Here is a 20,942-nt window from a genome sequence, read left to right on the forward strand (position 1 = left end):
GATGGCCCCAGTGAAAAGCCACAGAACCATGAGGGCCACAAATACAGTAATTCACAAGCAGGACCACTTGTTCTGAAGCAAACGTCCTGTTATGTGGTCTTCGGCTATGTCCATTCAGACCATCACTCTCAATCTGTCTCTCACCTTAGAAAGTATGTATCACCAGCACTAGTGCGACCTTAGAGGAGCAAGTTATTCAACCTCTCTATGGATTCATGTTTTGCAGCACTTGTAAAAACCGTTTGTATGAATGATGTAATAAAAATCATTTCATTAAGATATGGAAAGTCCTCGGTGGGCTTTAGTACAGGATCTTTTCACAGATGTCACTGTGCATACTAAATACGTTCCAGTCTCAATTATTTTAGTTACCTAATGTGGTCCCAGCTGACCTGAGAATCACTTGATTTGGCAATCTCAGGAAAATAATGCCTATGTGCCTCTGGAATTGATTGAATAACTGTTGTTCTATCTGCTTGGTTATTCAATTGATTCACTAAAAAATAAACTCTACATTGAGCATATCTATATTAAATATTATAAAATCCTGTACCTAGACTGTGACTTTACTATAACAGTAGAACAAAATAGCTTTTAAAATGTTTTATTTTTGAAAAGATAGTACATCCACATAGTACATAGTACATCCACATTTTCAAAAGCTATGAAAGGATACAGTTGTCTCCCCCTCAATTCCATCCCCACAGCCACCACTGCTCCTTCCCCTCCCAACGTAATCAGGGTTACCAGGTTCTCGTGTCTCTTTCCAGAGATAACTTATGAATTCACAATTATGTACTTACCATTTTTCTCCTTTTTATATACAAATGGCAGCATATTATACTCACTGTCCTTAACCTTGTTTTTCCTACCTAATAACATAAACTGAAGGCTATCCCACATCACTACATAAATGGTATCCTAGTTCTCCTTATTTATTCATTGTTGTCTACCCAGGAGTAGGCTGTATGAATATACCACAATTTAGGGAACCAGAACCCTGATACGGTATCATTTAGACAGCTTCCAATCTTTTGTTTTCACAAACAGTGCATTAATGAATACTTCTGTATGTTCATCATTTTGTACATGTGTGAGTATGTACATTCCTAGAAGTGGAATTGCTGGCCCCAAAACCAAATGCATTTGTGGTTTTGATTACTTTTGAATCATTCCTCTTTGAATGAGAAGAGTTTTTCCTGGACTTGCTATTTGCTGGAGGTTCATGTGGGAAAAGAAACCAGGGCCACATTCTAAGCAGATCAGTTTTTTTTGACAACTGAGATTTTTTTCCCCCCACATCTGTTAGTTCTTTCTGACTTTATTTCTCCCAAGTCAGTAAACAGGGGCAGCTGTGGGGCTCTTCACAAGGAAAAGTCCCTTCTCTTCCCCCAGCACCCCCATAACTGTTTCTCCCATCAGTAGACTACTTTCTACAAATATGGCTTGTCTGAGTGACTCCTTCTCGAGGCCCCAGCCTGTTTCTCCTCAGACCCCAAATGGTCTAGGAAACATCCTACCTCCTACCTGCCCACGCACTGTTACCACTGTTATATCTATGGTTCCACGCCTCAGTGTATATCCCGAACCTCAGCTAAGAGTCCTTACCAGTGCTGTCTCGCATCTGCAGCCTTAAGCACGCTCGCTCTGAAATCTCCTGCACCAGTGCTGCATTTCCTCTGCCTGTGGCAGCCCTCTTATCAGGGATGCAGCTGTCTTCTAATTTTGTCAGATACAGAGATTACACTTCTGCTTTTTCTCCCGTAGCTTTTGGGTTATGACCGAGATGAAAAGAAGAAAGGCTGAGTTTACTCCCATATTTAAACCAGAAGTCAGAATATACTTTTAAAATGTGAATTAAATTGACCCAACTTTCCTTCAGTGTCCATAATATATACTGTTGATTAGCTCTCTAATGTGCCATGAACTTTGACTTCCGAGTGTGGCCTCTTCCATGGGCTTTCTTTCCTGTATGGGTTCGTTGATGTACAATAAGGTTTGATTTTTGGGTAAAGGCTTTCCCACATTCTGTACATTTATAGGGTTTCTCTCCAGTATGAGTTCTTTGATGTACAGTGAATGTTGACTTTTCTCGGAAGGCTTTGCCACACTCAGTGCATGCATAGGGTTTCTCTCCTGTGTGCGTTCTTTGATGTATTATGAGCTGTGACTTCTGGCTAAAAGCTTTCCAACACACAGGACATTCATAGGGTTTCTCTCCTGTATGAATTCTCTGATGTATAATGAGCTTTGACTTTTCTCTGAAGGCTTTGCCACATTCATTACATTTATAGGGTTTTTCTTCTGTATGAGTTCTTTGATGTATAATGAGATATGATTTCTGTGAAAATGCTTTTTCACATTCATTGCACTCATAAGGTTTCTCTCCTGTATGACCTCTCTGATGTAGCATAAGGTAGGACTTCTGAGAGAAGGCTTTCTCACATTCATTACATTCAAAGGGTTTCTCTCCTGAATGAGTTCTCTGATGTACACCAAGGTTTGACTTTTGCGTGAAGGTTTTCCCACACACATCACATTCATAGGGTTTCTCTCCTGTATGAGTTCTTTGATGCACAATGAGGGTTGACTTCTCATTGAAAGACTTCCCACATTCAGTACATTTATGAGGTTTCTCTCCCGTATGAGTTCTCTGGTGTATAATGAGAGTTGACTTATCACTGAAAGTTTTCTTACACTCATTACATTCATGGGGTTTCTTTCCTGTATGGGTACTATGATGTATAATTAGATCAAGCTTCTGTATGAAAGATTCTCCACATTTAGTGCATTCATAGGTTTTCTCTCCAGTGTGGGTTTTCTGATGGACAATGAGATTGGACTTCTGAGTGAAGGCTTTTCCACATTCATTACATTCATAAGGTTTCTCTCCTGTGTGAGTCCTGTAATGTATGATGACAGTTGACTTTTCTCTGAAGGCTTTTCCACATTCAGGACACTCAAAGGGTCTCTCTCCTGTATGAGTTCGCAAGTGTATAATGAGCTGAGATTTTTGGCTAAAGGCTTTTCCACATTCGGTACATCCAAAAGGTTTCTCTCCTGTATGAGTTCTCCAATGTACAATGAGGTGTGACTTCTTGCTGAAGGTTTTCCTACATGCAGTACATTCAAAGGGTTTCTCTCCATTTTTAATTCTCTGATGTAGACTAAGGCCTTTCTTTCGCCTAAGACCTTTCCCACACTCTTTATAGCCATAGGGCTTCACTCCAGGATTTGTTTTCTCATACTCAGTATGGAAGAATAATTTTGCACATCCATTATCATATTTATTTTCTGCAGAACGTCTACTAAATAAGTCTAAATTATCTACCATATTATTTCCAAATGATTCGTGTTTATCGGGTCTTTGTATTGAAGCAACAAGGTTTGGACTCAAATGAAGTATGTTTCCAAACTCATGACAGTCACGACCACTCTTGGTGGTAATTGTTTTCTTGTCAGAAAATCCAACTTGCATCAGCAGACATTTATCTTGGTCATCCTCATGTTGCCTCTCAATCTGTTCACCAACTTGACAGACTTCTAGAAAGAAGTACAATAAACCACCTTTATGCTTTGACATTATGGAACGGACCTTCTTTAGAATTATTCTGCCATATGAAAGCTGACACTATCATCTCATTTTATCAGAGTTCCTGGAGAGAGAGTTTTTACTAAACTCCCACCTGCTGGTCTTTTTGTTACCAAGAACAATCTTACCCTGTCACCTCAGTCTTTCTTACCGCTATTTATACATCACACCTGACTTCCATTAACTCTGGGAAATTTATACCCTTAATCTTCAGTTATCATATAAACTTTTTTTTTTTAAAGACAGGATCTCAGGTCTGTTGCCAGGCTGGAGTTTAGGGGCAAAATCACAGCTCACTGCAGCCTTGACCACCTGAGCTCAAGCAGTCCTCCCACCTCAGCCTCCTGAGTAGCTGGGACTGCAAGCACGAGCCACCACATCTGGCTAATTTTTGTATTTTTGTAGAGACAAAGTCTCACTATGTTGCCCAGGCTGGTCTCAAACTCCTGGTCTCAAGCAATCCTCCCACCTCAGCCTCCCAAAGTGCTGGGATTACAGGCATGAGCCACCACACCTGGCCAGTATTATATGAAGTCTTAACTGTACCTGACTTACAGAATTTCTGTCTAGGTGGAAATGCAACAGCATAGTTCTCAGACTCATGTCTTACAATAGTAACACCAAATCCACATTCTCAATGAATGAAAGAAAAATATAGAATGATTAGCTTGACAAAACAAAAGCTAAAATATTTGCCCAATCTGGGTTCACCTGTATATCCATCAAAGCTTCCATTCACAGTTCTTCAACACCACCTTCTCTGCTCCTGTCTATACTATTCCCACTAAAACCTCTGCCTATTCTGTACTCCAAACCCTTCTTTATGTTCCATCACCCACATAGCCCTGTGTTCTGTATTTTGCTATATTCAGAATCTAGATAACTTTCAAGAGGCAGGTCAGTCTTTTCTAAAAAGCTTACTCTGATCTTCCTATATAACTTAAATTTTTATTAACTTCTAAAGTAGTCAGTCATCTGTATCACTCATTTAAACAGTTAAAATTGCAAAGCCTTGCCCTTAATTTCATTTCATCAATTGCAAGCAGCACATTATTTCACATTTTAACATCTCTGAATTCAGATGCACGTTACAATCAACGTCATAGGTTAATTGGTGGCAATTTTTCTTTCTTAGTGGTATGTCTTTAAATCTATGGCAAGTACTTTTTGTACATATGGTGAGTTTTAATCTTTTTTTACAGTTTACTTTTCTTCTTACTTTTCCCCAAATTTTATATGAAAATTTTCAAGCATAGAAAAGTTGAAAGAGTACAATTACCCATATTACCACTTAGATTCAATAGTGTTAACGTTTTGCTACAGTGATAGTGAATTTTAACATGGATTGTGCAGCTGTTATTTTTCTTCCTGTGACTTCCTTTCTTTGGCTAGCTAAGCATTAGTTCTTAACCAGAAATGAACACAAAATCATATGAAGAACTTTTTACAAAATGCTCTCCATGGGACCCAAGCTCCACCAAAGATCTGCTGAATCTGAACCTTCTTAGGTGGTAAGAAGCAGTATGGCCCATGTGGTTAGGGTCCTGGGCTCTCTAGCCCAGGAGAAAATCCTGGCTCAACCTTTCACTTGGTCTGTGACCTCAGGCAAGTGATCTAAACTATTTGTATCTTACTTCCCCACCCATAAAGGAATTATAACAGTGCCCACCCAAATGGATGTTGAGAGAATTAAATTACTTACAACAGGGCTTGCAGGGTACACAGGAAGTGCTTTAAATTGTTTACCACCACTATTACTATCACAACTACTACTATTATGATTTTAAGAATTACTACATTACTGTAAAAGAAAGAGTATCTTTATATATTTAACATGTTATAGAATATTAAGTGAAAATGGTGAATAAAACTGTGCATACACACACACTGTTACCTGAGGCAGGAAACAAAGGGAAAACTGGGTGATGCTGGAGGTTATTTTGAGCCATAGGACAGGGAAGCTGAAGGGTTTTTAAAGTGTGGTGTGTGGTGTACGTGTGTGTGTTTGTGTGTTATGATATGGTATTAGTTTCATCACTTTGCTTCTTTTACAGCAAGGAATGAGATGAGATCATTTGCTAAAAGAGGGAAAAACAACTTGGAGTGGAGGTTTGAAGGAAGCAAGAAAGGTGTTAGAAGACATGGAATCAAACCTAAGTGTCCATCAAGGAATATCAACGGATAAAGAAAATGTCATCTGTTTATACAATGGAATACTATTCAGCCATAAGAAGGAATTAAATATTGTTATTTGCAGCTACATGGATAAGCCTGGAGGACATTATGTTAAGTGAAATAAGCGAGGCACAAAAAGACAAACACTGCATGATCTCACTCATATATGGGAGCTAAAGGAGTTGATCTCATAGAAGTAGAGAGCAGAATAGTGACCAGACACTGGGAGGTGAAGAGGGGAAGAGAGGATAGGGAAAGGTTGGTAAATGGGTGCAAAGATATAGTTAGATAGGAGGAATAAGTTTCAGTGTTACATTGCACAGCAGGATGTCTATAGTTAACAATAATAGAGTGTATCTTTCAAAATAGCTAAAAGAAAAGATTTTGAATGTTCCCACCACAAAGAAACAAATGTTTGATGTGATGAATATACTAACTACCCAAATTTGATCATGACACACTGTATATATGTATCAAAACATCACACCATACTCCATAAATATGTACAATTATGTGTCAACTAAAACTTTTAAAAATGTTTAAAACACTGTGCATAGTAGGAAATGAATAAATATATATTCCTACAGGTTCATGTTGTAAAAAATGATGGAAGAATAAACCTTTAAATTTTAATAAAGATTATCTATGAGGAAGGAAGGAAGGGAATGGAATGGAAAGGGAAAGAAGCTGGACTTTTCTGAATATACCTTGTTTTCTGTATTGATTTTGGAACCAAGTAAATCTTTTGTAACTATTTTATATAATCATAAAGCAAAACTGAACATAAAAGGATTCCTTAATAATAGTAAATATTCTTTCTGCTGCATTTGCTAATGACCATGCTGAAAAGTCCTGATTCTCAATGGCACCGAAATGATTACCTCAATTCATTCAACTCGCTATAGACAAGCAACAGTCTCAAGAAGAACACTAACAATACTACTGTCAGATGTAAGATTAATAAATTAAAAACATTTAAGTCCAAAATTTGATTTGGAAATATTAATTTGAACACATGAGATATTTTTTCTGTAAAAAATTTATACATAATAGTTCCTAGCTCTGTCAATGAAAAGGCCTCGAAACAATTCTCTAACCTCTAAATCATGGGCTTAAAACATTATTTTCCACTGAAAAGAACCAGGGTCCCTTGGAGAAATCACCAATTCTAGGTCAGAGGCAGGAAATATACAAATGGAGCCTGGGACATGTTGTAACACCAGAAAGCAAGGAAGCGACCAAAGACTCAGGAGCCAACTTGAAGGAGATTCCACCGGCCAAAGATGGGACAGTGTCATGTATAATACGGAAAATAAGACAATGGATTAAAACATAGAAATGTATACACCCATAAGTCCATAAATGATTCACAAAAAAGATATAACTTATTGGTCACCTTTGGATAATGCTACAAAATCAATTCATTATTTTGAAAACTAGTAAATAAAAGGAAAAGCTCAATCACTAAGCCTATCTTTTCTGGTATGATATGTAACTATTGGTAGCCAAATAAACATGAGAAGCATTTCTCTTTATAGAATTATTCCCGTGGGGGCCAGGTGCGGTGGCTCACGCTTGTAATCCCAGCACCTTTGGAGGGCCAAGGGCAGGCGGATCAAAAGGTCAGGAGATCGAGACCATCCTGGGATACCATAGTGAAAACCCCATCCTACTAAAAAATACAAAAAAATTGGCCAGGCGGCGGTGGCTCAGCCTATCCCAGACTTGGGAGGCCGAGACGGGGATCACGAGGTCAGGAGATCGAGACCAATCCTGGCTGACACTGTGAACCCCGTCTCTCTAAAAAATACAAAAAACTAGCCGGAGTGAGGTGGCGGGCGCCTGTAGTCCAAGCTACTCGGGGAGGCTTGAGGCAGGAGAATGGCGTGAACCTGGGAGGCGGAGCTTGCAGTGAGCTGAGATCAGTCCCACTGCACTCCAGCCCGGGCAACAGAGTGAGACTCCGTCTCAAAAAAAAAAAAAAAAAAAAAAAAAATTTAGCTTGGCGGGTGACACCTGTAGTCCCAAGCTACTCGTGGAGGCCTGAGGCAGGAGAATTGCTTGAACCTGGGAGCGAAGGCTGCAGTGAGCCAAGATGCCACCACTGCAATGCAGCCTGGGTGACAGAGAAAAGGACTCGTCTCTAAAAAAAAAAAAGTTAAACATAACAGTTCCTTTTATACCACCATATGGTATATTCCAATCCTATGTATCCACTCAAAAGAAAGAAAAACATGTATCACCACGCCAAAATGTTGTACATCAACGTTCACAGCCCATTCATCCATAATAACCAAAAAAAGTAGAAACAAGGCAAAATGTCATCAACTGATGAATGGACCATCAAAATGTGTTCTATCCTAACAATGGAATTTTATTCCTCCATAAAAAAGAATGAATACTGATACATGGTCAATGTGGATGAACCTTGAAAAACGCCAAGTGGAAAGAAAACAGACATAAAAGGCCACCATTTTGTCTGACTCCATTAAATAAAAATGTCCAGAACAGGCAAAATCATAGAGACAAAAAGATCAGTGGTTGCCAGGGAGTGAGGGAAGAGGGAAGATGAGAGTACTGCTAGGGAGTAGAGGCTTCTTTTCAGTGTGATGAAACATGTTCTAGAATTAGGTAGTGCGTGATGGTCGCACAACTCTGTGAAATACACTAAAAAACTACTGAATTGTATACTTTTAAAAAGGGTGAATTTTATGTATGTGGAATTTTATCTCAATAAAGTACTTTTAAAAAATAGATGGACCCAAGATGTTTTGGCGAGAGCAAATCTGGACAAATATCTAACTGAACGAGAAGACTGGGACTCAGGTTGTTCAATCTGAAATAGCACATTAGAGTCCAGGGCCTCGTGGACTAACGTGGGGCCTGGCTTCAGATAACAACGTGACAGGTGACAGTCGTGAAAGTGGCAGGACCAGGAGGTTGTGGCATTTTAAAAGGACACTTTCATATGGACAAAAGGAACTGGTGCAGAAACTTGCAGTAAGCACCAACTTAGGGAGATTGGCCTGGTGTATGGGTGACAGGCGGGAGTGTCAGTTTGTGTCTGACGGTGTTCGATGTCCTGGTCCTCCAACAGTGCCAAGGGCCAGAACCTTTTCCTAAGATATTCCTGAACAGCCCTGTCAGAGGCCTCCACCTCTGCACTAATAGGGTGGAACTTCATGTCCCCAGAGGCCTGGGGTCAAAATTTCCACTTACCAGGAAAGTTCCAAATGGGATTTTTCCTTCTGCCGGCATTCTTCTACTCCAACTGAGGATGAGGTTTGGTTTGGTAACCTGCTGCCCTGTGATAAGAGAGAAATGACAGTGAACCTCCTTGGCTTCATGAGCCTCTGAACAGAAGAATATTACATATTAGGGGCAGTCACAAGGAATTCATTTACTTGATCATAATGGTAAAGTCAAATCCATTTAACCCTGCATTTTGAGTCTTAGCAAACACTTTTTCAGGAGAGAAAAGGGGAAAACTGAGGAAAGAAATTGCCTTCCATTGGATGCAATAATTCATAAATTAGCAAATTCCTAAGGAAGCCATTCTTTTTTTTTTTTTTTTAACTGTCTTTAGATTCTAGGGGTAATGCGCATAACGTGCAGGTTTGTTACCATATGTATATTTGTCATGTTGGTGTGCTGCACCCATCAACTCGTCAGCCACCCTCTAATTCATCATTTAATATCATGTTATAACTCCCCATATGCAATCCCTCCCCCTCCCCCCTCCCCATGGATTAGCCCCTGGGTGTGATGTTCCCCTTCCCGATCAAGTGATCTCCATTGTTCAGTTCCCATCCTATGAGTGAGAACATGCGGTGTTTGGTTTTTCTCTTCTTGTGATTAGTTTGCTAAGAATGATGGGTTTCCAGCGATCCATGTCCCTACAAAGGACGCAAAACTGATCCTTTTTATGGCTGCATAGTATTCCATGTGTATTGTGCCACATTTTCTTAATCCAGTCTGTCACAGATGGACCATTTTGGGTGATCCAAGTCTTTGCTATTGTGAATAGTGCGCAATAAACATACGCTGTGCATGGTGTCTTTTGTATTAGAATAATTATAATCCTTTGGGGAATATATACCCAGGTATGGGATGGCTGGGTCATTATAGGTACATCTAGTTCTAGATCCTTGCGAGAATTGCCATCTACTGATCATTCACAATAACTGGTTGAACTAGTTTACTAATCCCACCAACAGCTGTAAAAGTGTTCCAGAACTTCTCCACATCATCCTCCCACCACACTGTTCGCTTCCTGATTCCATTCAATGATTGCCATCCTAAGTGGTCGATGAGCATGCGCAATAACTCCTCACTGCTGGTTTTGATATTGCAATTCTCCTCCCCCACCCCAACACACACCCGCACTGGCGGACACGCTCGAGGATGAGCATTTTTCATGTGTCTGTATGGCTGAAAAATGCAAATGTCTTCCTCCCTGACGAACACATGTCTGATCCATTACCCTCCCCCATTCCCCACTATTTATGACTGTTGTATCTATAGATTTTTTCTCTGCCTGCCCATATATTTGCTTGAGTTAAACCTGTTAGACCTATAGACCATTAAAAACACCTTATAAGAAACAAATCTAGTAACATTCAGGGACATCGCAACCAATAGGGCCAAAGGCTCCTTCATGTACTCACAACCACCAAACCCGCCACACCGCACGCACCAACCAGCAAAACAAAAGCAAAACATCGCGACAAACTCGGCCGATCTACAATTAAAACATAACAGAGCTTCTGCACAGACAAAACACAACACTCTAACTCCAAATCAGCAGTGAACAGGACAAACAACAATACAGAAAATGGTGCAGAAAAAAATTTATTCATAGCAATTCTACTCTGCCCAAAAGGAAAGGAAGCCATTCTTACCCACAAAGACCAAGTTGCTGTAGGTCTCCAGCATCACGTCTCTGTACAGGGTCCTCTGTGGCGAGTTCAGGTACTGCCACTCCTCCTGGGTGAAATCCACAGCCACATCTTCAAATGTCACTAGCCCCTGTAATGGTACATTCCTTTTATTTTAAAATGCTGACCACTAGGTGATGAGGATAAAATGCAGGGGAACTTCTGATTGGGTTCCTGGTTCATCATGACGACTCAATACTGGATGTCTATTTCATATCAAGTTAGTGATCTACTTTGTGGGAGAATCACAAATCATGGTAAAAAAAAAAAGTAAGTAAGAGAATATTTGAGACAATGCCATATCAGCACAAGGATAGACAAATAGTCCAGTGGAACTAAAAAGGGAATTCAAACATGTATAGACACCTGATTTATGACAAAGTTGGCACAGTAAAGCAGTAGGGAGAAGATGACCTTTTCAATAGATATGAATGGGTTATTAGATATCTATATGGAGAAAACGAAATTTAACCCCTCTGGCCATACGTAAAAATCAGCTACAGGTAAATTGTAAATCTAATGTGAGAGGAAAGTGTCTATAAAATAATATGGGAAAATGTTTTCATAAGCTTTGGAGTAGGGAAATAATTATATAACAAAACATGAAAAGCACTCCTCATAAAGGAAAAGACAAGTGTTACAAGATCAAAAGTACTACAATGAAAAGGCAAGCCACAGACACGGAAATTACTGGCAATCTTCATGAGGGAGAAAGGTATCGTATCTAGAATATATAAAATAGCCCCTTCAAATCAATAAGAAACACACACAAAAGAATGGATAAGAGAAGTAAATAGGTACTTCACTAAAAAGCAAAACCAAATCATCTATGAACATAAGATAATGTACTCAACCCCATTAGCAATCAGGTAAGTGAAAAATTAAGCCACATTGGGACAGCACTATACACCCACAAGAAAGGTTATAATTAAACAGACTAAAATCACATAATATTGTGTTGAAATGAGAACTCTTACACGCTATTAGCAGGAATATAAACTGGTATAATCGCTTTGGTAACAGTTTGGCATTATTTACAAAGGTTAATGGTTTGCATACACCATGACCCAGCAATTCTACTCCTAGGTACACATCTTAGAGAAAATCAGGCACATGTGCTCTAGAAAACAAATATAGGGATGTTCATAGCAGCACTATTTCTAATACTAGATCACAGATAAAATCCAAATGTCCATCAACAGTAGAATGGGTAAATTGTGGCACAATCATTCAATGGAATGCTGTGTAGTAATGAAAATGAATGAACTGCATGCTGTGAAGCAGGTTCACTGTGCACTCGAAAAGAAGAAACTGTTTTAACCTTGGGTTGGACAAGTATTTCTTAGATGTGACACCAAAATTCAAAAGACACTTGTTAAGAGATTAAAAAGACACAGAATGGAAGAAAATATCTGCAAATCAAATATCTGGCAAATAACTTGTATTGAGAATATATATAAAAAAACCTTTCAAAATTAAAACAACTGGGCAAAAGAGATACTTCACCATGGAAGATAAACAGATGGCAAATAAGCACATAAAAAGATGCTCAACATCATTAGGCATGAGGGAACTGTAAATTAAAACCACAATGAGATACTACTACACACCTATTAGAATGGGGAAAAAACTGACAATACTAAGTGTTGGTGAGGATGTAGAGCAACTGCACCTCTCCTGTCATAGGCAGGAATGCAAAATGGCACACAGCTACTTTGGAAAATGATTTTCCAGTTGTTTATGAAGTTAAGCATATACTACCATACAACCCTGTAATCCCACTCCCATGTTTATTTACCTCAGTGAAATGCAAACTTAGGTAAACCCAAAACCCTGTACATGAACATTTATATAGCAGCTACATTTTTAATGATCAAAACCTAGAAACATATCAAAGGCTTTCCAACCAGTGAATGGATAAACAACCTGGAATCCTACATACAATATAATACCACTTGGCAATAAAAATGAGAGAACTAATGATTTATGCAACAACATGGATGAACCTCAAATGTATTATGCTAAGTGAAAGAAGCCAGACTCAAAAGGCTGCATACTGCATGATTACATTTATATATTACATTTATGGGAAATAAAAACTACAAAGACTGAAAATACATCTATATTTTCCTTGTCAACAATACTACTTCCCTGGTCAGCAATACTGTGCATACTGTCACATCTCACTGTGTTGGAAGGGTGACATGAACGTGAACAACAGAAGCTTCATGGCTGGGACCCTCTGAGACCTCACCCTACGCATCTCTCCCTTTGTTCTACTTGTATCCTTTTGCTATAATACAACTGTAATCATAAGTATTTATTTTCCTGAGTTCTATGAGTCATTCTACCAAATTATTAAACCTGAGTGTATACTGAGAACTCTTAAGTTGAATCAAGGTGCGGAAGTGGAAGTGGCACCATTCACCATCACCCCTAGTGACCCACTAGCAAAAGTTTTGCTTCCTGTTCCTGCAACATTATGTTCTGCCGGCCTAGAGATCTTAGTTCCAGAGGGAGGAATGCTGCCACCAGGAGACACAACGATGACTCCATTAAACTGGAAGTTAAGATTGCCACCTGGCCACTTTGGGCTCCTCCTACCTTTAAGTCAACAGGCTACAAAGGGTGTTGGCTGGGGTGACTGACCCACACTATCAAGATGAAATCAGTCTAATACTCCACAATGGAGGTAAAGAAGAGTATGTGTGGAATACAGGAGATCCCTTAGGGCATCTCTTAGTATTACCATGCCCTGTGATTAAGGTCAATGGGAAACTACACCAACAGATTCCAGGCAGGACTACAAATGGCCCAGACTCTTCAGGAAAGAAGGTTTGGGTCACTCTACTGGGTAAAACACCACAACCCACTGAGGTGTTTGCTGAAGGCAAGGGGAATACAGAATGGATAGAAGAAGGCAGTTATCAATATCAGCTATGACCACATAAGCAGCTGCAGAAAGGAGGACTGTAATTGTCATGAGGATTTCCTCCTTATTTTGTTAAAAATATGTCTGTGCATGTTTACACCTGTATTAAGAAAATATCTTCATTTTATTTCCTTTTTTCTTATCATGTGACATAAGATTTATTGACTTCATATCAGCACTTAATTGTTGTTAACTTTATGTAACAGCATTTAGGCTAAGAATTAGTGTGCTTCCAGTTGTGACAGGGATAGCTGTATCGTGTTAGGAGTAATTATGACCTTATTATTGTCTTTACTTGAAGATTTATGTGTGATTTCAGGAGATGTGTACAGTTTTAAGTTGGCAAGGGGTAGACTTATAATGGTTAATATTGAATGTCAACTCGATCGGATTGAAGGTTGCAAAGTATTGTTCCTGGGTGTGTCTGTGAGGGTGTTGCCAGAGGAGATTAACATTTGAGTCAATGGAATGGGAAAGGCAGAGCCACCCTCGGTCTGGGTGGGCACCATCTATTCAGCTACCAGGGCAGCTAGAATAAAGCAGGCAGAAGAAGGTGGGAGGAGCTGGCTTGCTGAGTCTTCCGACCTTCATCTTTCTCCCATGCTAGATGCTTCCTGCCCTCAAACATCAGACTCCAAGTTCTTCAGCTTTTGGNGTGTAATCATAAGTATTTATTTTCCTGAGTTCTATGAGTCATTCTACCAAATTATTAAACCTGAGTGTATACTGAGAACTCTTAAGTTGAATCAAGGTGCGGAAGTGGAAGTGGCACCATTCACCATCACCCCTAGTGACCCACTAGCAAAAGTTTTGCTTCCTGTTCCTGCAACATTATGTTCTGCCGGCCTAGAGATCTTAGTTCCAGAGGGAGGAATGCTGCCACCAGGAGACACAACGATGACTCCATTAAACTGGAAGTTAAGATTGCCACCTGGCCACTTTGGGCTCCTCCTACCTTTAAGTCAACAGGCTACAAAGGGTGTTGGCTGGGGTGACTGACCCACACTATCAAGATGAAATCAGTCTAATACTCCACAATGGAGGTAAAGAAGAGTATGTGTGGAATACAGGAGATCCCTTAGGGCATCTCTTAGTATTACCATGCCCTGTGATTAAGGTCAATGGGAAACTACACCAACAGATTCCAGGCAGGACTACAAATGGCCCAGACTCTTCAGGAAAGAAGGTTTGGGTCACTCTACTGGGTAAAACACCACAACCCACTGAGGTGTTTGCTGAAGGCAAGGGGAATACAGAATGGATAGAAGAAGGCAGTTATCAATATCAGCTATGACCACATAAGCAGCTGCAGAAAGGAGGACTGTAATTGTCATGAGGATTTCCTCCTTATTTTGTTAAAATATGTCTGTGCATGTTTACACCTGTATTAAGAAAATATCTTCATTTTATTTCCTTTTTTCTTATCATGTGACATAAGATTTATTGACTTCATATCAGCACTTAATTGTTGTTAACTTTATGTAACAGCATTTAGGCTAAGAATTAGTGTGCTTCCAGTTGTGACAGGGATAGCTGTATCGTGTTAGGAGTAATTATGACCTTATTATTGTCTTTACTTGAAGATTTATGTGTGATTTCAGGAGATGTGTACAGTTTTAAGTTGGCAAGGGGTAGACTTATAATGGTTAATATTGAATGTCAACTCGATCGGATTGAAGGTTGCAAAGTATTGTTCCTGGGTGTGTCTGTGAGGGTGTTGCCAGAGGAGATTAACATTTGAGTCAATGGAATGGGAAAGGCAGAGCCACCCTCGGTCTGGGTGGGCACCATCTATTCAGCTACCAGGGCAGCTAGAATAAAGCAGGCAGAAGAAGGTGGGAGGAGCTGGCTTGCTGAGTCTTCCGACCTTCATCTTTCTCCCATGCTAGATGCTTCCTGCCCTCAAACATCAGACTCCAAGTTCTTCAGCTTTTGGACTCTTAGACTTACACCAGTAGTTTGCCAGGGCCTTTGGCCACAGACTGAAGGCTGCACTGTTGGCTTCCCTATTTTTGAGGTTTTGGGACTCAGACTGGCTCCTTGCTCCTCAGCTTGCAGAAAACCTACTGTGGGACTTCATCTTGTGATTGTGTGAGTCAATACTCCTTAATAAAACCCCCCTCATATATTCATCTATCCTATTAGTTCTGTCCCTCTAGAGAACCTTGACTAATACAGAAGTCATTGCACCATAATATACATAATGATTATAAAATAAAACAATATGTCAGTTTAGACCAAACATACCAGCCAAATCAATCAATGTGATTAGGCCTTAAGAAGGCTTATTAAAAAAAGATCTCCAGATTGACTCACAAGCAAGATCCAGCTGTATGTTGTATACAAGAAATACAACTAAAACAAAGTGATTCAAGAAGGCTAAAAGTAAAGGGATAGGCAATGGTCAACCAGACAAATAAATGGAAACAATAACAAAGCAGAGGTTGAGATCCTGACATTATCCTTAGTCTAAAGATAAAAAGCATACAAACAAATTGTGTATTATATTCAGCAGGTTGGTTTTCCACAGTGATGTGGGTGCAGCAATTCTGACTCTACTTTATGTATACTGTAGACTGAACAAATGAGTGAATTATTGATGCTAGGAACCAGTGCTCTCACTGTTAAAGAAGGGAGATGCAAATATGCAATGAGGGATGACTAAGATTCCCAGGATGCTATATGAACTCAAAGTATGTATGTATGTGTGTGTGGTGTATGTGTGTACACATACAGATGTAGATATATATGTCCATACACACATCTCTGTTCACTGAAAGGGCCTAGAAGTAACGATGCCCCAGCAGTAATGAGCACAGCTAGAACCCAGATTTTGGTTTCTAAATATAATTATCCATTAACAGGAACCAGAGCTCCTTGGAGAAATGGCTGATTCCAGGGCTAGGGCAAGTAAAGTTAAAGATGAAGGCTGGAACATCTTGTGCCAGAAAATAAGAAAATGCTCAGAGCTCAGAAATGGACCAAACCTACCAAAGCCTTAAAATTCCACTTTTAGGACTGATATAGTTTGGCTATCTCTCCCTCCAAATCTTATGTTAAAATGTGATCCCGGTTGGATGTGGTGACTCATGCCTATAATCTCAGCACTTTGGGAGGCCAAGGTAGGCGAATGATTTGAGGTCAGTTTGAGACCAGCCTGGCCAACATGGTGAAACCCCATCTCTACTAAAAATACAAAAATTAGCTGGCAGTGGTGGTGCATACCTGTAATCCCAGCTACTCGGGAGGCTGAGGCATGAGAACTGCTTGAACTCAGGAAGTGGAGGTTGCAGTGAGAGCTGAGATCATGCCACTGCACTCCAGCCTGGGCAAAAGAGTGAGAAACTGTCTCAAAAAAAAAAAAAAAATGTGATCCCCAGTGTTAAAGAGAGGGCACAGTGGGAGGTGCTTGGGTAATGGGGATGGATCCCTCATGAATGGCTTGGTGCCATTCCTTTGGTGATGAATGACTTTTCACTCTATTTGTTCAGACGAGATCCGACTGTTAAAGAGTCTGGTGCCTCCCTCCCCCACTCGTGCTCCCACTCTTGCCATGTGACATACCTGTTCCCTCTTTGCCTTCTGCCATGAGTAGAAGCTTCCTGAGGCCTCACCAGATGCAGATGCTGGTATCATGCTTCTTGTACAGCTTGCAGGACTGTGAGCCAAATAAACCTCTTTTCTTTATAATTTTTTTTTTCTAAAGAAAATGTTCAGAAAATTATAGGGATGTGTCAAAAGGACACAAAAGCCAGCTTAAAGGGACTCTCACAGGCCAACTCAGGGACAACTGAGCATAGAAATAATGACAGTAATATTCATTGAATAAAATAAAACCCATAAAATAAAATTTTCTATTCCTGATTGTAAATAAAGGAGATAAAGAAGGTTTGCCTCATAGTAAAATGACAATAAATACAGAAGAAATAATAAGAGTTAGAAAATTGTCATTTGGTACCCATCACAATAACTGATTCAGGCAAGATTCATCAATGGATATTAATACTAATAGGTGAAAAGTTTGATGAAAAATGGGACAATTATGTAGTCTCAAAGTATCATCCACAAATTAGTTATTAATTACAAAGGAAAAATAGTAATGTTACAGCAGAGAAACGTGGCTAGTGACAGAAACAAGTGATCAAAGTTAATATCACCAAAAACGAGACAAATTGGGCTGGGTGTGGTGGCCTCACACCTGTAATCCCAGCACTTTGGGAGACCGAGATGGGCAGATCACTTGAGGCCAGGAGTTCAAGACCAGCCTGGCCAACATAGTGAAACCCCACCTCTACTAAAATTACAAAAATTAGCCAGGTGCAGTGGCGCACACTTGTAATCCCAGTTACTTGAGAGGCTAAGGCACAAGAATCTCTTGAACCCGGGAGGCGGAGGTGGCAGTGAGCTAAGATGGCACCACTGCATTGCAGCCTAGGCAACAGAGTGAGACTCCGTCTCAAAAAAAAAAAAAAAAAAAAAAAAAAAAAAAAAAGAAGACAAATTAACATCATTTGCCCCTGATGTGATACAACAAAGACACATCACTTACACTGTTTTCCTGCCAGAAATGCACGAACTCAATCAAACCATGAGGAAACATCAGACAAATCCAAAGTGAGGGACGTTCTACAATATGGATGGCCTATGTGCTTTAAAAATGTCACAGACATAAAAAACAAAGAAATGCTAAGGAAGTCTTCCAGATTAAAATATAAAGAATATATACTGCATAATAGTATTATATCAATGTTAACTTTCTGAGTGTGTTCAGTGTAATTTAATGATATAGGAGAATGTCCTTGCTCTTAGGAAATTGAGGAGTCCAGCTCCTGGCTAAAACTCTATGTGTGAAAAAGGCCTGACCAATGACAATTACAAAGACTTCAGCTGTCAGGCTTTGTAGGAGAAATCTGCCCCCACATCAGACTTGGAATATATAGCCAAGACATTATAGTCTCTAAAGAGACTTACAGTCCAGGACTCAGGCCCCTCTGGCCAGCCCTACTCTTACAAATATTTGTACTCTTGGTCAGGCACCTTCATTGGAGAATGATGATCATTAATTCAAATTTCTAGGTTTGTTCATGCCACTCCTGCTGATTATTGAGCCAGAGTAGCATTCATCAGGAGGTCAGGTCAATTAGTCCACAACAAAATCCGAATCATAGCTGACAAATTCTCAGGCATTAAAAAAACAGCTACTGACAAAATAATAAAAATTAATCACCAACGTCTACAAATATATTTTTGTTGATATCTACAATATCAATAAAATACAAATCAGGTACCCTTCTCTAAATAATCTTCCTCCAAAAATCTGGGTCTGGTTACTCAATAACGGGGTCTCAAAATAAGAGACTGATGGGCTTCTCACTAAAAAATTAATGGACAGGTACTAGGTTGTACAGGGCTCAACATACAGCCCCACTAGGGTCTGCACAGTGACGACTAACATAAAAACTATCTGAAGTGGCTAGCAGGAGTAAGCTGTCATTATGCTATTGCGTCTGCCATTAACTATCAAACTGTCAGCCCCAAAATAAATACATACATATGTGTGTATGCAGACACACACATACGCATATGTATACAGAAATAAAGTAAAAATAAATGTGGGAAAAGGTAAAAAACTGGTGAATCTAGATAAAAGCTATACAATTATTCATTGAACTATTCTCACAACTTCTCTACAGGAAATGGCTAGCACATGTGGAAATTTGGTCAACCTCATTAATAAATAAATGAAAGTGAGCAATCATACATCAATTATATGATTGGCAAGGTATAAAAACACTGATAATACATGCTTGTGGGGAAAATATTCAGAAACAAGCATTCTGTTGCACTCTTGGTGACAGCATGACCCTGTTAGGCCTTTTTAGAAGATAATTTGGCAAGTCCTCTTAAAAATTAAAACAATTTCTTTATTTCAGAAATTCCAGTTATAGGAATCTGTCCTACAGAAATGTCTCCGCAAGAATACAGACATACACATTCATTCCCTTCCTAACTCTTTGTTAAAACAAAATGGAAGCAACCCAAAATTCTATCAATAAGGGAACAAAAGAAAATGATGGTTTATGCTTGAATTATAATTGTTATGGGTTGAATTATGTCCCCCCAAAATCTGTACGTTGAAATCCTAACCCCCAATGTGACTATATGTAGAGGGAGAGCCTTTAAGGAGGTAGTTAAGGTTAAATAAGGCCATAACGGTAGGTTCCTCATCCAAGAGGACTGGTGTCCTTATAAGAAGAGAAAAAGACACCAGAGCTCCCTTTCTCTCTCCCTGCACCCAAAGAAGAAAGGCCATGTGAGGCCACAGTGAGAAGACAGCCCTCAGCAAGTCAGGAAGAGCAGCCTCACCAGAAGCCAACCCTACTGGTGCCTTGATCCTGGACTTCCAGCCTCCACAGCTGTGAGAACACAGATTTCTATTGTTTAAACCACCCAATCTCTGGTATTTCGTAATTGCAGCCTGAAATGACTAATACAATAATCTTGTGCAACTGTTAAGAAGGAAAAGGTGACCACACTTTGGTTATTCATTTGATGAGTATTTGTTAAATTACCACACTGAGTGAACACCACAAGGTGGCAAACTGTATATTTACAAGCCTTCCTTGTTTCAAAGAAATGGATATTAGATAGAAATGGTAGACTTCTAGTCCTGACATGATGGCAGAGACTCCTCTTTCCCTGCTCTTCCCCATAACTCTGAAAGTAATGCATAAACTCTGAAAGTAATGCAAGAGGCAACCATAAGAGGACTCTGAAAGGAGGAAAGAGGAAAGCACACAGGTTAGAGACCCAAGGACTTAAACAGTGGCAGGACATCTTATTTTTATTTTTTATTATACTTTAAGTTCTAGGGTACATGTGCATAACGTGCAGGTTTGTTACATATGTATATTTGTGCCATGTTGGTGTGCTGCAACCATCAACTCGTCAGCACCCATCAATTCATCATTTATATCAGGTATAACTCCCAATGCAATCCCTCCCCCCTCCCCCCTCCCCATGATAGGCCCCGGTGTGTGATGTTCCCCTTCCCGAGTCCAAGTGATCTCATTGTTCAGTTCCCACCTATGAGTGAGAACATGCGGTGTTTGGTTTTCTCTTCTTGTGATAGTTTGCTAAGAATGATGGTTTCCAGCTGCATCCATGTCCCTACAAAGGACGCAAACTCATCCTTTTTTATGGCTGCATAGTATTCCATGGTGTATATGTGCCACATTTTCTTAATCCAGTCTGTCACAGATGGACATTTGGGTTGATTCCAAGTCTTTGCTATTGTGAATAGTGC

General features: G+C 39.7%; 1 protein-coding gene across 1 annotated transcript in view; it reads right to left on the reverse strand.

Annotated features, from left to right (window-relative positions):
- Positions 1–588: 588 nt before the first annotated feature.
- Positions 589–20,942, reverse strand: part of LOC108516695 (zinc finger protein 182-like) — a 38,462-nt gene continuing 18,108 nt past the window's right edge. Inside the window, 4 exon segments of the mRNA XM_017854301.1 lie at positions 589–3,543; positions 8,987–9,001; positions 9,004–9,072; positions 10,669–10,795. Coding sequence (XP_017709790.1) covers positions 1,913–3,543; positions 8,987–9,001; positions 9,004–9,072; positions 10,669–10,795 — 1,842 coding nt within the window. The 3' untranslated portion in view covers positions 589–1,912.

This window comes from Rhinopithecus bieti, unplaced genomic scaffold (genome assembly GCF_001698545.2).
Source record: "Rhinopithecus bieti isolate Rb0 unplaced genomic scaffold, ASM169854v2 scaffold_38625, whole genome shotgun sequence".
Lineage (NCBI taxonomy): Eukaryota > Metazoa > Chordata > Mammalia > Primates > Cercopithecidae > Rhinopithecus > Rhinopithecus bieti.